Here is a 15,953-nt window from a genome sequence, read left to right as displayed (position 1 = left end):
AGGCTCATTGTTTAGCTTACTTCCTTTTTAAAAAATGTTTAATCTTCATAATGGGTGTGACTTTGAGTTTTATGGTTATATTATTACTCTGGGAGAGAGTGCAAGATACAAGCTTTTCTGGTTACAGACTAAGGAACACAGTATTTTTGGAAAAAGATTTCGTCTTTGTGGTTTTTTTTTTGTTTTTTTGTTTTTTTTTTAACTTCTAAAAATTATTTTTGATTTTATTAGTTTTATTGTAATTATATGTATGTGTGTGAAGGTGGGTATGTATATGTGTAGTCTAGCGCAGGTACCAGTGGACACCAGAGACATCGGCTCTCCCTGAGGTTGAAGTTACAAGTAATTGTGGTTTAGGGCTGTATTCCGATCCTCTACAAGAGCAGTTACGAGGACATCGTAACTGCTGAGCCATCTCATTCCTTTTCTCAATGCTGGGGATTGGACTCATGTTCTTCTTACATGGAGACAAATGCTCCACTAAAGGCTCTCCCAGCTTTCCCTTAACTTTAATTCAACCTCTCTAAGCATATAGAATGGAGGTAATCGTGTTCTTAAAACACATATATAAAATCTCCAAGTCCTAAGGATTGTGTATCTATACATACACCATTTGTATCATACACACCTCCATTTACGTGCCATTAAGCACATCTCACACATGTGCAGACACCATGGTCTTGTGCACTCATTACTGCACACACCCACACGTACAGTAGCATAAGTTTGCAAAACCAGAAGGAAATAGGTAGAAAGTGGGATTCTGCGGGCGCGTTTTCACCTACAGCTTTTCAAGGCCCGGGGAAGGCTACCAATGTTAGTTTCTCCTTGGACACCTAGTCACCGCCACCTCACCCTGTGTGCTCCACAGGGCTCCTTGATGATGACACAGACAGAGGGCATCCTTTGAGTCCTGGCCCCCATGACATCCAAAGACAAAGCTGTGGTATCCTTGCCAGTTTCTCCCTGGGATGCCATCCTTAAGGCTGCCAAAGACCAGCTGCCATCTCTGGATTCAGACTCCTCCCTGGTGAGCAAGAAGATATTAACTGTCCAGCCTGGGCAAGGACAGCTTCGGGCACTTCTCTCTACAGACCGCACCTTGGTCTATGGGCTTTGTTCTCACTCATCAGTGTCTGGGATTACTTCTGGGTATCCACTTCCTTCAGGCTTCTCTCTGGGTTTGCCAGAACGCTTGAGTGTGGATATTAGTGCTCTGTATCTCCAAGGCCACTCCTGCTGTGGTCCTGACCCCCAGCTGGGCTCAGTGCCAAAGTCCAGAGTCTTCCCACCCTGCTGTTCCGCTGCTCTCAACTCTGTTGGGTCAGGTCAGAGCCAGCTCCAACCTCTGAGAGTGATCATCATGCCAGAGCCACACAGTATGGCCCAGCAGGGATTCTGCTACTTGAGGTGATCCAGGGGTCACCGACCATTTTTTTTTACACAGGTGAGAGGGATACATGGTGATGCACTGGCCAGAGGCTTAGCACACAGGTTGACATAGGACATTTCAAGTGAAGAGCAAGAGTTCTAGAAGCAAGATGGCTGCTTTGTGCCATGCCTGAGCATTTGCCAAGACGAGCATGGTGTAGCTGAGACTCGGGCACCATCCAGTTCATAGTGAACGAGGCAGAAGAGGTAGACAGTGACAGCGCCACAGTGCTCTAATGCTGCCATTGCCTTGTGAAGTCCCTATGAGGAGGCAGGCCAGTACCCGCTCAGCCTCTCTCCACTAGAGACAGGTGACCAAAGCTCCTGTGTTAAGTGACTAGTCAATATGAAAGTGAGCTGGCCTCCATTCTCAGCTGCCTCTTCACCACCATTGTTCAGGGCTGGCATTAACACAGCATCCGTGGTTTGCAAGGCTTGCATATGGCCTGTGAAAAATGAAGCCCACATCTCACCAACAGGAGGTATGCTGCTAGGCCTGTTTTCAAATTGGCTGCAGAAAGCAGCACAGGACTAGGCCCTTGGTAGAGAACTGACCTGCTTAGACCTGCTCCTGGGCAGGATGGGCAAAACATGACTGCCATTTCCTCTAAAGTACTCCGGTCTGTCCGCAGTCTGACTGTGAGGAAGAAGAACCCTTCATCTTTCAGCGGAACCAGCCTGTCCTGATTCCAGACCTAACGGAGGAGCTGGCTGAAGACCCTGTTGGTGTCGATGAGTCTGGGACCTGGGTTACTGCAGGGAGGAGTCCTTCACCTGAGGTCTGTGGGACACAGGCCTTGGGAGCCCTTAATAGATCCCACCCGAGGCTTTTATCCTTGGCAACCCCAGCCTGTTAGACCTGATAACACTTCTTGAAGTTGCTGTGGTTAAACATACTTCCCAAAGAAAAGACTCGTCTTTGTGTTTTTAAAAAGTGCAATTAGGCTCTGGAAACTTCACAGAGTCATACTGATCAGATTTGATAGAGGTAGACCACCTGAAAAAATTGATTCAGAAGAATCAAACAAAAAGATATCTCAATTCTAAACTTTTGTCTTGAGAGTTGTGTTTTGCAGTGTGCCTACTTGGATTCCTGATCTCAAGGACTTTCAGCTGGGTCCAGTCAGGACACATCGGCTACAGCATTTGCTTCATTTTTCCCATCCCCTATCCCCAAGGATATCTCAACACCCATGTACAGTTTGAAGAAGCTATGGAGGAGTTGTCACACCAATTCCCTAGACTTTTTGGGGGCTGAAAGTGGTTATTCTAAAGTTGTTTTATGAGGAATTTAAAATTGGTTGTAATTTAACAGGGAGGAATTAGCTAGTTTGAGTTGTACAATCATGATCTCATTTGGTAACTAAGCTAAAATCATATCTTTGCTTTGGTATAGAATTTATTTTTCAAAAAGGTTTAAAAGTACAAGGTTTAGAGTCAGTCCTTTTTTTTTTATCTTTATTAACTTGAGCATTTCTTATTTACATTTCTATTGTTATTCTCCTTCCCGGTTTCCAGGCCAACATCGCCCTACCCCCCCCTCCCTTCTATATGGGTGTTCCCCTCCCCATCCTCCCCCCATTACCGCCCTCCCCTCAACAATCACGTTCACTGGGGGTTCAGTCTTGGCAGAATCAAGGGCTTCCCTTCCACTGGTGCCCTTACTAGGCTATTCATTGCTACCTATGAGGTTGGAGCCCAGGGTCAGTCCATGTATAGTCTTTGGGTAGTGGCTTAGTCCCTGGAAGCTCTGGTTGCTTGGCATTGTTGTTCATATGGGGTCCTGAGCTCCTTCAAGCTCTTCCAGTCCTTTCTCTGATTCCTTCAACGGGTGTCCCATTCTCAGTTCAGTGGATTGATGCTGGCATTCGCCTCTGTATTTGCTGTATTCTGGCTGTGTCTCTCAGGAGAGATCTACATCCGGTTCCTGTCAGCCTGCACTTCTTTGCTTCATCCATCTTATCTAATTGGGTGGCTGTATATGTATGGGTCACATGTGGGGCAGGCTCTGAATGGGTGTTCCTTCAGTCTCTGTTTTAATCTTTGCCTCTCTCTTCCCTGCCAAGGGTATTCTTGTTTTCCTTTTAAAGAAGGAGTGAAGCATTCACATTTTGATCATCCGTCTTGAGTTTCATGTGTTCTATGCATCTAGGGTAATTCAAGCATTTGGGCTAATAGCCACTTATCAATGAGTGCATACCATGTATGTCTTTCTGTGATTGGGTTACCTCACTCAGGATGATATTTTCCAGTTCCATCCATTTGCCTATGAATTTCATAAAGTCATTGTTTTTGATAGCTGAGTAATATTCCATTGTGTAGATGTACCACATTTTCTGTATCCATTCCTCTGTTGAAGGGCATCTGGGTTCTTTCCAGATTCTGGCTATTATAAATAAGGCTGCTATGAACATGGTGGAGCATGTGTCTTTGTTTTTTTTTTTTTTTTTTTTTTTGGTTCTTTTTTTTTTTTTCGGAGCTGGGGACCGAACCCAGGGCCTCGCGATTCCTAGGTAAGGGCTCTACCACTGAGCTAAATCCCCAGCCCCGTGTCTTTGTTATATGTTGGGGCATCTTTTGGGTATATGCCCAAGAGAGGTATAGCTGGATCCTCAGGCAGTTCAATGTCCAATTTTCTGAGGAACCTCCAGACTGATTTCCAGAATGGTTGTACCAGTCTGCAATCCCACCAACAATGGAGGAGTGTTTCTCTTTCTCCACTTCCTCACCAGCATCTGCTGTCACCTGAGTTTTTGATCTTAGCCATTCTCACTGGTGTGAGGTGAAATCTCAGGGTTGTTTTGATTTGCATTTCCCTTATGACTAAAGATGTTGAACATTTCTTTAGGTGTTTCTCAGCCATTCCGTATTCTTCAGCTGTGAATTCTTTGTTCGCTCTGAACCCCATTTTTTAATAGGGTTATTTGTCTCCCTGTGGTCTAACTTCTTGAGTTCTTTGTGTATTTTGGATATAAGCCCTCTATCTTGTAGGATTGGTAAAGATCTTTTCCCAATCTGTTGGTTGCCGTTTTGTCCTAACCACAGTGTCCTTTGCCTTACAGAAGCTTTGTAGTTATATGAGATCCCATTTGTCGATTCTTGATCTTAGAGCATAAGCCATTGGTGTTATGTTCAGGAAATTTTCTCCAGTTCGAGGTGCTTCCCCACTTTTTCTTCTATTAGTTTGAGTGTATCTGGTTTGATGTGGAGGTCCTTCATCCACTTGGACTTAAGCTTTGTACAGGGTGATAAGCATGGATCAATCTGCATTCTTCTACATGTTGACCTCCACTTGAACCAGCACCATTTGCTGAAAATGCTATCTTTTTTCCATTGGATGGTTTTGGCTCCTTTTTCAAAAATCAAGTGACCATAGGTGTGTGGGTTCATTTCTGGGTCTTCAATTCTATTCCACTCTTCTATCTGTCTGTCTCTGTACCAATACCATGCAGTTTTTATCACTATTGCTCTGTAATACTGCTTGAGTTCAGGGATAGTGATTCCCCCAGAAGTCCTTTTATTGTTGAGGGTAATTTTAGCTATCCTGGGTTTTTTGTTATTCTAGATGAATTTGCAAATTGTTCTATCTAAGTCTTTCAAGAATTGGATTGGTATTTTGATGAGGATTGCATTGAATCTGTAGATCGCTTTTGGTAAAATGGCCATTTTTACTATATTAATCCTGCCAATTCATGAGCATGGGAGATCTTTCCATCTTCTGAGATCTTCCATTTCTTTCTTCAGAGCCTTGAAGTTCTTATTGTACAGATCTTTTACTTGCTTGGTTAAGTCACGCCGAGCTATTTTATATTATTTGGGACTATTGTGAAGGGTGTAGTTTCCCTATTTTCTTTCTCGGCTTGTTTCTCTTTTGTGTAGAGGAAGGCTACTGATTTATTTGAGTTAATTTTATACCCAGCCACTTTGCTGAAGTTGTTTATCAGCTTTAGTAGTTCTCTGGTGGAACTTTTGTGATCACTTAAATATACTATCATATCATCTACAAATAGTGATATTTTGACTTCTTCTTTTCCAATCTGTATCCCCTTGATCTCCTTTTGTTGTCTGATTGCTCTGGCTAGAACCTCAAGAACTATATTGACTAAGTAGGGAGAGAGTGGGCAGCCTTGTCTAGTCTCTGATTTTAGTGGGATTGCTTCAAGTTTCTCTCCATTTAGTTTCATGTTAGTGACTGGTTTGATGTATATGGCTTTTACTATGTTTAGGAATAGGCATTGAATTCCTATTCTTTCCAGAACTTTTATCATGAAGGGGTGTTGAATTTTGTCAAATGCTTTCTCAGCATCTAATGAAATGATCATGTGGTTTTGTTCTTTCAGTTTGTTTATATAATGGATCACGTTGATGGTTTTCCGTATATTAAACCACCTCTGCATATCTGGGATGAAGCCTACTTGATCATGGTGGATGATTGTTTTGATCTTTTTTTTTACATTTTTTGAAGACTTTTTTATTTATTATATACAAGTACACTGTAGCTGTCTTCAGACACACCAGAAAAGGGCATCTGATCTCATGACATAAAGTTATAAGCTACCATGTGGTTGCTGGGATTTGAACTCAGGACCTCTGAAAGAGCAGCCAGTGCTCTTAACCGCTGAGCCATCTCTCTAGCCCAGAGCCAGTCCTTTTATTGATGACATTACAAACTTCTGAGTTGCTTACACATGGGAGTTAAGGGCCAAATAGCACATTCATGGCTGACTTTGTGAGAGTACTTTCAAGTTAATATTAAGATATAAAGACAACAGTCCAGATTATCTTATATAGATAGATGGTTTTCACAAATGTCAGAAATCCACAAAATTTGAAATTTAAAGTTATTTATCTTTTGTTGAGACATATCTGCTCCTAACAGTTCCCCTTTGGCAGATTTAATGAAGAATTTAAACATCCCTACCTCCAGGCGAGACAATACTTTGTGGCTAGGCAGCCACTGGACAAAACTGCCTGTTTCATCTGCAGACTATGCTGTCCAGAAAAGGACAAATTATGCAGAATAGTTGACTGATAAGCTCTGCCAAGACAGGGTGATCAGCCCTTCAAAAATCTGCATTTCAAGAGTCTATCAGTTGATTTTGGGCCAGAAGGCTGAAGACTTGTGCTCACAGGTTGCTAATAGAGGACTGTGCTAGTGGAGATTTGTCTCTACAACCTCTCAGTTCTAGAAGTCATGTTAGACTTTCTATGTGTATAGATATTTGGTCATTCAAAGATTTCTGATGTGTTTGAAGACTAGTAGTTTGGTAAACAACCCAAGCTGTTTAGCATTGAGAAGGATAATAAATTTGAAAGGGTGGTTTTTCAGATGGCATACGATGTCAAACCAAGATATAAGTCAGGCATAGAATTATAGTTTTTTAGGATAGATGACAAGGTGCTTTAGGTAATGGACAAAATTGGTGGACTGGGTGTTGAGTGTACCCTATGTTTTATAAATTGTATAATGGCAATAATTGTACTCAATTTATATATAAGTGAAAAGGCCTTTTAACTGGACAAAAAGGGGGAAATGTTGTGGTTTGCCCTGGAGTTATCTGTATTTTGATGCTAATTCCACTGCCCCAAGGACAGCTGCATGGTCAGTACTCAGGACTCAGGTGACTTCACCAGAACCTTCTCCCCACTGAATTTGTAAAATACAGGTGAGGGGCAAGTACAAGATAGAAGAAGGCCTGTCATTGGAGGAGAAGGAAGGATGGGTGGGTGGGAGAGAAGTTTGAAGGAAGAGGAGGAGACTGGAACGGAAAGGAGGAATCGACAGGAGGGAGAGGGAGAGAAGCTGTGGCAGGACAATATGGCAGGTGACGTTTAAGATTCCGCTCTGTGTATTTACAGGTTGCTATTAATGTTCTTAAGGGATGGATGGTACTGGGCTTTGTGTGTTTAGGTGGGCAATTATATCTTATCAATTGAAAAAAAAGAAAATGGTTTATGTCAAATAACAGAGATCACCCACAATATCAAAATTGCATTTTTTTTTTTTTACAATTTTTATGTAGAGTGAAAATCCCCAACAAGAATCTTCCAGGAAAATTCAAGTTTTCAACATCAGGGATTTACAAATCTTAGTTTTTAAAGAGATTATAGGTAGATTAAATTATTAAGTGTGACATTAGAAATTTAAAATTGTAAATAAAACAGGTGATATTTTGAAACATATAATTTAACAAAAGTGATTTAAAAAAAACTAACTACCACAATTTGTTTGTCTAATTGTGGTTGATAGGAATGGAACCCAGATCCTTATACATGCCAGGAGTTATCACTACTTAGTTCAATTTCCACTTCTGTTAATAGCGATTAAACAAATTAACTCTGTTTAAGCCCCAGAACCAATCTGAGAGAGCCTGTGTGGTATTTTTTGATAATGAATGATGAAATTCTCTGTTTTGGTTCTGGTTTTATGGTATTATAGTTCTCACTGCATGCCTATTTTCTGTAGCATGAACTTTCTAGCACTGTATAAGTAATCAGTACAGTGGCATGTTTGAAAGTTCACCTGGGAAATGGGTATCTTTTGGAAGCTGAACCTTCCTTAGAGCCTTGGATAGATACTGTGGTGGTTTGAATGTGCTTGGCTCATGGAAAGTGTCATTACTAGGGTGTTTGGCATTATTGGAGGAGGTGTGGTTTTGTTAAAGAAAGTGTGTCACTATGGGGGTGGGTTTTGAGGTCTCTATGATCAAGCTCCACCCAGTACAGGAAGGGAGTCTCTGCCTGGCTGCCTGCATAAGAGAGTCTCCTTCTGGCTGCCTTCCAAGCCGATTAAGATATAGAACTCTCAGCTCCTCCAGCACCAAGTCTGCCTGCACAATGCCATGATGATAATGGACTGAGCTGTAACTGTTAATGCAATGAAACTGTAAGCCAGCCCAATTAAATGTCATTTATAAGAATTCCCTTGGTCATAAAAGATATTGATATATCAACCAAAGAAAATATTAAATTAAAAAATTTCCTGACATGAAACATTCAGGAAATTTGGCACACTATGAAAAGTCCAAACCTAAAAATAATAGGAATAGAAGAAAAATATTCCCAGCTTAAAGGCCCAGAAAATATCTTCAACAAAATCATAGAAGAAAATTTCCCCAACCTAAAGAAAGAGATGGGTTATAAACATACAAGAAGCTTAAAGAACATCAAATAGATTGGACCAGAAAAGAAAATCTACCTGCTACATAATAATCAAAACACTAAATGTGCAGAACAAAGGAAGAATATTAAAAGTTGCAAGGGAAAAAAAGGCCAACTAATGTATAAAGGCAGACCTATCAAAATTATACCTGACTTCTCAACAGACATTTTAAAAGCCAGAAGGACCCAGGCAGATGTCTTGTAGATCCTAAGAGACCACAGATGTCATCCTAGACTACTATGCTCACCAAAACTTTCAATCACCATAGATGGATTCCAATCCAACTTTCAATCACCAAGATATTCCATGACAAAACAAAATTTAAACAATATCTTTCCACTAGTCCACTCCTACAAAGAATAATAGGGGGATAATAGAATAATAGAATAATAATAGAATAATAATTCTCCAATACAAGAAGATTAACTACACAAAAGAAAACACAAATAATTACTAATTTCATACTGGCAAAACCAAAAGAGGAGAACCCCACCTCTCTCTCTCTCTCTCTCTCTCTCTCTCTCTCACACACACACACACACACACACACACACACACACACACACACACACAAACATCACCAACATCAAAATGACAGGAACTAACAGTCATTGGCCATTAATATCTCTCAACATCAATGAATTCAATTCACCAATAAAAAGACAAGGCTAACAGAGTAGATACATAAACAGGATCCATCATTCTGCTGCATACAAGAAACACACCTCAGCAGTAAAGATAAACACTACCTCAGAATAAATGTCTGGGGAAAGGTTTTCCAAGCAAGTAGACCCAAGAAACAAGCTGGAATAGCCATTTTAATATCTAATAAAATAGACTTATAACCAAAAGTAATTAAAAGAAATGGAGGACATTTTATACTCATAAAAGGAAAAAATCCACCAAGTTGATGTCTCAATTCTGAACATTTATGCCCCAAATGCAAGAACACCAACATTTCATAAAAGAAACTTTACTAAAGCTTAAATCATGCTTCAAACCCTATACATTAATAGTAGGAGACTTCAACACTCCATTCTCACCAATGGACAGCTCATCAAAACAAAATAAATGGAGAAATAAACTAACAGATGTTGTGTATCAAATGGATCTAACAGATATCTACAGAACATTTCACCCAAACACAAAAGAAAATACTTTCCTCTCAGCACCTCATGGAAACTTCTCTCAAACTAACCATATACACTGTCACAAAGCAAGCTTCAACAGAAACAAGAAGATTGAAATAACATCCTGCATGGTATCATATCACCATGGATTAAAGCTGGACTTTAACAACAGAAATAACAGAAAGCCTACGAACATGGAAATTGAAAAACTGTCTGCTCAATGACCACTGGGTCAAAGAAGAAATAAAGAAAGAAGTCAAAGACGTTCTAGAATTCAATGACAATTAAGGCACAACATATCCAAACTTATGGGACACAATGAAAACAGTGTGAAGAGAAAACTTCATAGTACTGAGTGCTTTCATAAAGAAATTGGAGCGATATCATACTAGCAACTCAACAGCACATCTGAAAGCTCTAAAACAAAAAGAAGCAAACACAAACAAGAGGAGTAGATGGCAGGAAATAATCAAATTTATGGGTGAAATCAAGCAATTAGAAACAAAGAGAACAATACAAAGAATCAATAAAACCAAGAGCTGGTTCTTAGAGAAAATCAACAAGACAGACAAAACAAGTCTAACCAAATGACAGAGCAACAGTACCCAAATTAACAAAATCAGAAATGGAAAAGGAGACATAACCATGGACACTGAGGAAAGTCAAAGAATCATTATGTCTTACTTCAAAAACCTATACTCGAGGAGAATTGGAAAATCTAAACAAAATGTAAAGTGAATAAAAAATAAACCATTAATAAAAATTAAAAATAACTTACTATGTTAAAAACCCATTTAATGACTTTTTGTGAAACTTAAACGAGCAACTTGAGCAGCAATTTTAAAAGTCAAGCATTGTGATACAATGCAATCCACAATATTGATTTGCTACTTACATGCTGAGAAATGACTGACAGTCAGAAAATATTAAAAGATTTTGTCTACTGTAAATAAACATCGCATTTCTGTAAGAACAGAAAATCCTGTATGTATAATGCGAGCACTGCACACCATAACATATAATAGTCTTAAATGGTAGCATAGACACCAAAAGGTGTAAATGCGTATTCAGAACCAAGGCTGCTGTGGAGTTGTGAGATTCGGAAGAGGGTGCTATCAAAACACAGCTCAAATTCCTTTCATGTCTGGTTTTGAATTCGTTTTTGGTCACTGAGCAAGCCTTTTATTCAGACACTTTTATTGTAAATTTTTTGGAACTTCCACATTTGATTTCATGATTCCAATGTGGGATAGCAAAACATAGTAAAATTCTGGATATTTCCATTTGGGTGTCCTTATTTTGTATGTACCTCATGGTGCTTATGTGAAAGTCTGAGGACAAATGTCAAGAGTCAATTCTCTCCTTCCACCCTGTGGTCCTGGGCACTGGGGATTGAACCTGGGTCATCAGGCTTGGTGGCAAGTGCTTTTACCCACTGAGCCATCTCGTTGGCCTCAGAAACTAGGTACTTTTTTAAATGACAGGTTTTTTATTTTTATAACTTTATGTGTGCACTCGTGTGTGTGTGTGTGTGTGTGTGTGTGTGTGTGTGTGTGTGTGTGTGTGTGTTTTGCTGGTAAATTACTCAGAGTCTCTATGTACTAGGTGAGTAGTCCATTACTAAGCTATATTTCCAGAGCTATACTTTTAAGTTTCAAAAAATCTTTTAATGTCATGACCAAATGTCAAAACCCACTATTTTAACCATTTCTAAGAGCACAGCACAGCACAGCACAGCACAAAGGCATTCAGCACAATTCCCAATGTGGGTGAGCACCATCATTTATCTCAAGTATTCTGTCCCCTAAAGCTCTGTCACTACTGAATGCCAGCTCTCTCTGCCTCCAGCCTTGGCACCCCATCTAGCCTCTGTCTACACTCTGGCCCTTCCTGGGACACATAAGTGAATCCACAGAGCATTTATCCATCTGTGACTGGACTATTTACATTGCATAACAATCTCACAGTCCGCTTACCTTGCAGCAAATGTCATTTTCCTTTCTTGCTCCCTAGCAACCGTCATTCCAGTCTCCCCTTCCGTGAATTTCACTTTTTCAGATTCCACCAGAAGGCGAGGCCATGCAATGATTTTCTTTTTCTATCAGGCTTATTTTACTGAGTGGTCTTTCAGTTTCACTCAAGTTACTGCAAATGACAAGACTGCCTTCTTTTTACAGCTGAATTAATATTCTATCGCATATACGTGCCACACTTTACCATCTGACCATCTGCCGATGGACACTGGGTTGTTTCCATTTTGTGGCTATTGTGACTAGTGCTGCAGCAAACACAGGAGTATAAATATTTCTTCAACACAGTGGTTTCATTTCCTTCAGATGCACACCCTTTAGGAGGATCATTGAGCCATATGGTAGCTCCATTTTTAGGTTTTGGAGGAACATCCATACACTTTTGTGCAATGGCTGAATGCACGTCTTCATCACTTAGGTGAAGTGACATCTCACTAAGTGGGTTTCATCAGTACCTCCCTGATGATTAGTGACTAAGCACTCTTATATTTATTAACATTCTCATATCTTCTTCTAAGAAATGTCTATCTAGGATTTTTGCTTATCTGTTTGTTTGGTTGGTTGGCTGGCTTTTTGAGACAGGGTTTCTCTGTGTAGTCCTGGCTATGTAGACCATGCTGACAAGATCTGCCTGCCCCTGCCTCCAGAATTCTGGGATTAAAGGTGAGCACCACTACTACCCCACTTCCTTTGCGTATTTTAACCATGGTTCTTGTTGTTGTTATTGTTATGCTGTTTGATAGTCAAGTCTCATTTGTTTTAAACATTAACCCCTCATGTATGTTATGTTTTTTCAGATGCTGTCTTTCTTTTTTTTTTTTTTTTCTTTTTTCCGGAGCTGGGGACCGAACCCAGGGCCTTGCGCTCGCTAGGCAAGCGCTCTACCGCTGAGCTAAATCCCCAACCCCTGATGCTGTCTTTCATTCTGTGGTCACTTTATTGACTGTTTCCTTCACCGTGCAGAGGATCTTAGATTGATGTGATCCTGTTCCTCTGTTTTTCTATTCATTTATTGATAGACACTTGGGTGGCTGCTCCTCCTGACTTGGTAAGGAGGGTTTCTGAGAATGTAGGGGTGAGCAGTGCAGGCCAATTGGAGAAGGAAGGTGCAGAGGGCGGTGAGGGTCTGTTTGACACTTAGCTCTTCCTTCAGTCCAGTGGGATGAAAGGTCTAGAAGCTTGCAGTGAGGCTTGACTGTCAGTCTGCTGCCTTCACAAAGGGCCGTCTAGTACTTTCCCCCACATCCAAAGTGTGCTGACCTCAAGTGCCTTGCCTGGGAGGTATCAGAGTTTTTGTTCTACTTACATTTGACCTTGGTGGGGAGTAAGTCCAAGTTTGACAGCCTCTGTAGCACTCCCCCTACTGTCCAGCAACATCTGAGCACAGCTAGGGTGGGTGAGACCAGAGCTAAGGCTATGGAAGGGCAGAAAGCCGATGCCAGCATGGTTAGGGTGACTTGGTAAGCTCACCCTAGGCTAGTGCTCAGTTCCTGCTATTCCTCATTTCCATCCAATCCATGAGTTAGGGAAACTCCGTTCTGTCTAGAATTGGGAGACCTAAATCACTACAACTTGTATTGTTGGCTATTATTCATTACCCAATCCACAGGCCATTGCAGTCCCCTATCCAGACAGACATGGGAGCAATGCTGAGGTGCACCGAGAGGTAGTTAGTGACTAAGGCAGCATTGCTGTGTGAGAACTTGGGCTATTGTGTGAGAACAAAACCAACAGAGCAGTGAGTAGGTGAAGTATGGAGGGGAATGCCCTCACCTCTGATATAATGGATATTCTAGGCAGCTATCATGGTGTTGGATATCCCCCTCTCTCTCAGGTGAGTGGCAGATGTGTAGCAGGCTAAGCCAGAGCTGATGTCCTTAGTATTGAACCCACAGGACAAAGACGTAGCTCAGTTGTGCCTTCCAGATCCTGCAACAACTTTTCCCAGTGCTTGCCACGTACTCATGCTGCCTTACTAATAATAGTTCAAAGACCAAAGAAAATTTCAAGACTTGAGTATATAAAATGTCTTCCTAAAAAAGATTTTATGAGATTAGTCACAAGCAAAAACAATCTTAATTTTAACTCACAAGGCAGAATTTTTTTTTAAGACTATAAAATGCTGTTTGTGGGATCATATGGATTCAATATCAGATGGTCTTCCTGGTCCAGAATTGTCATGCCAAATTCTTTTACACATGTGGAACCATCTTTCAAATATGCATCATGGATTTTTTTCTTTTTTTTTCTCTTTTTATTCCTTCAAGTTTTTTTTTAAGCAAAACAAAACAAAAAACCTACGGTACATGGAAAATGAGATCACTTTTCCAAGTGGAAAAAAGGATTTAGCCCTAAGGTTAAAGACTGCATTTTTTTAAGGAAAAAAAAAAGTCATCTATGTTTAATTACTAAAAGTCACAACACGAAGCACCTGCCACTAGGTACAGGCACGGGCCAGTGGCCTGATGTCCCCTCAGCTCCACCCGGCACTCCTCTGTACACAGGGAGACCAGCGCTGTAAGAAGTTGTACTTCCTTTGGCGAACCCTGGCTATCTTGATTTCTTCCAGTCCCATGGCAGGAAAATAGCCAGCAAGTACTTCAAAGATTATTTTTGTCAAGGTCACAGCAGAGGGAAAAAGAAAAACAAAAAAAAAAACCAAAAGAAAAAAAAAAAGGAGGGAAAAGGGAACAATTCTCAACAGCTTCTCTCATTTCTCCCCCTTGGCATTAGGGGAAGTTGGAGCAAGTCGTTCCCCCTGGGAGTTGCTGCCATGGTTACAGCACAGCAACAGGCCCTAGTCACGCGAGCAGGCGAGCAGCACTGGGCAGGCATTGGGGCAGCTGGCTGAGCTTCCTGGAGCCAGATCACTCACAGGGGCTGTGGCATGGAACTTGCGTGCGTGCGAGCACTGTTCTAGCCGGGGGAGTGGAATAAATGGCTGTTTATAGATCCCACAAATAGTAAACTCAGCCTTGAATTTCTTCCATGAAGCAGCTAGAGCACTTGAAAGCAGTTCCTGAGAGGCCATGCTAACTGTGGCTGCGTAGACAGCAGGTGTGGACGGCCCTGAGAGCACCACAGTCATTTCAGTATCAGCAATCCTTTGCGTTCTGTCCTTCCTGCTGGTGGGAAGGTCTACAGCTAACCCAGAGCAGGTTAGAAACTGAGGGAGCGGTGAGCAGTGTGGCCATCTCAGACTGCGTGTGGTTAGATGTGGCTGGACCGAGAAGGTGAATGAGATAGAATCCCAGGCTTCCAAGAGCGGCAGAGAGGTGAAGCCTAGCCCTAGGTATCTGAATTGCCCTCTGGGTTAGGGTCAAAAGCTCTGTACCCTAATCAACAGGGATGCTGCTGGGTAACAGAATGTTCTGCCTCACTTGCATGTGGGACAGGATAAGACAGGACCCCAGCTAAAGGGAGATGCATCCCTGAGATTATCTGTTTCCCTGGGGTGGCCTTCCCATCCATTTCCACACACAAGCTAGCCTGGGGGCCGTAGGTTGTTCCTCCTTGGTGAAAACACTACCGTCATATACATAGTGTAATATATGTGCTGAATTGCTGAAAGGAAAAGTACTTCAAAGACATTTGAGAACAATAGACCCAGCAATTACAACTCAGTAGTAAACCGTGGGCTTCTCTGTCAGAAAGGCAGGAAGCTCTGGACTAGGAGATGAAGTTAACATATTCTGCAACTTGTCTGTTAATGATCCCAAGAAACAAGGATAGGCATCAGGGGATCCAGGACCCCCAAAATGCAGAACCCAGTCACAATCAAAGACCTGCCCTAGATTCCTAATCTGTGCACTTCATTCTCCACCATTTTAAAAGCCAGAGACATAAAAGGATAGATTGTCTCCATCCAGTAGTTCCCAAAAGTTGTAAGCGGCACAAGCCATCACCTTCATGGGCCCAGCCATTGGAGGACAGACTCTAATCCTGGCCCTCAGCTTCAAGCATGGCTCTCCCAGACCCTAGCAGGTCTGCCTCCACTTTCCTGGTCCATTTCTCACCATGTTTTCTTTTTCTGTATCCCGGAGTTTGTTGATGTTGGTTGGGAGTCTCTGAAAATTTATACTTTCTCTTTCTAGCCATGTACCAAGAAGCGAAGTAGGTAGAAGAAAGGGGATTCCTATCCTTCTGGCCTGATCCTCAGTCTTCTAAGTACATGGTCACTCACAGGGAACATGAGTCAAA

At 41.5% G+C, this 15,953-nt stretch overlaps 2 protein-coding genes across 2 annotated transcripts in view; one reads left to right on the top strand and one right to left on the bottom strand.

Annotated features, from left to right (window-relative positions):
• Positions 1-15,953, bottom strand: part of Ahrr (aryl-hydrocarbon receptor repressor) — a 95,033-nt gene that overhangs the window by 25,830 nt on the left and 53,250 nt on the right. The window lies entirely within an intron of this gene.
• On the top strand, positions 460-2,288 carry LOC134485273 (dynein axonemal assembly factor 8-like). Its single transcript, XM_063281050.1, has 2 exons — positions 460-1,030; positions 2,064-2,288. Exons 1-2 carry the CDS (start codon positions 923-925, stop codon positions 2,286-2,288), a joined length of 333 nt encoding a protein of 110 aa, XP_063137120.1. The 5' UTR covers positions 460-922.

Source organism: Rattus norvegicus, chromosome 1 (assembly GCF_036323735.1).
Source record: "Rattus norvegicus strain BN/NHsdMcwi chromosome 1, GRCr8, whole genome shotgun sequence".
In the NCBI taxonomy this organism is placed as follows: Eukaryota; Metazoa; Chordata; class Mammalia; order Rodentia; family Muridae; genus Rattus; species Rattus norvegicus.
The sequence above is the reverse complement of the archived record's forward strand: the minus strand, read 5'-3'. Positions and strand labels throughout refer to the sequence as shown.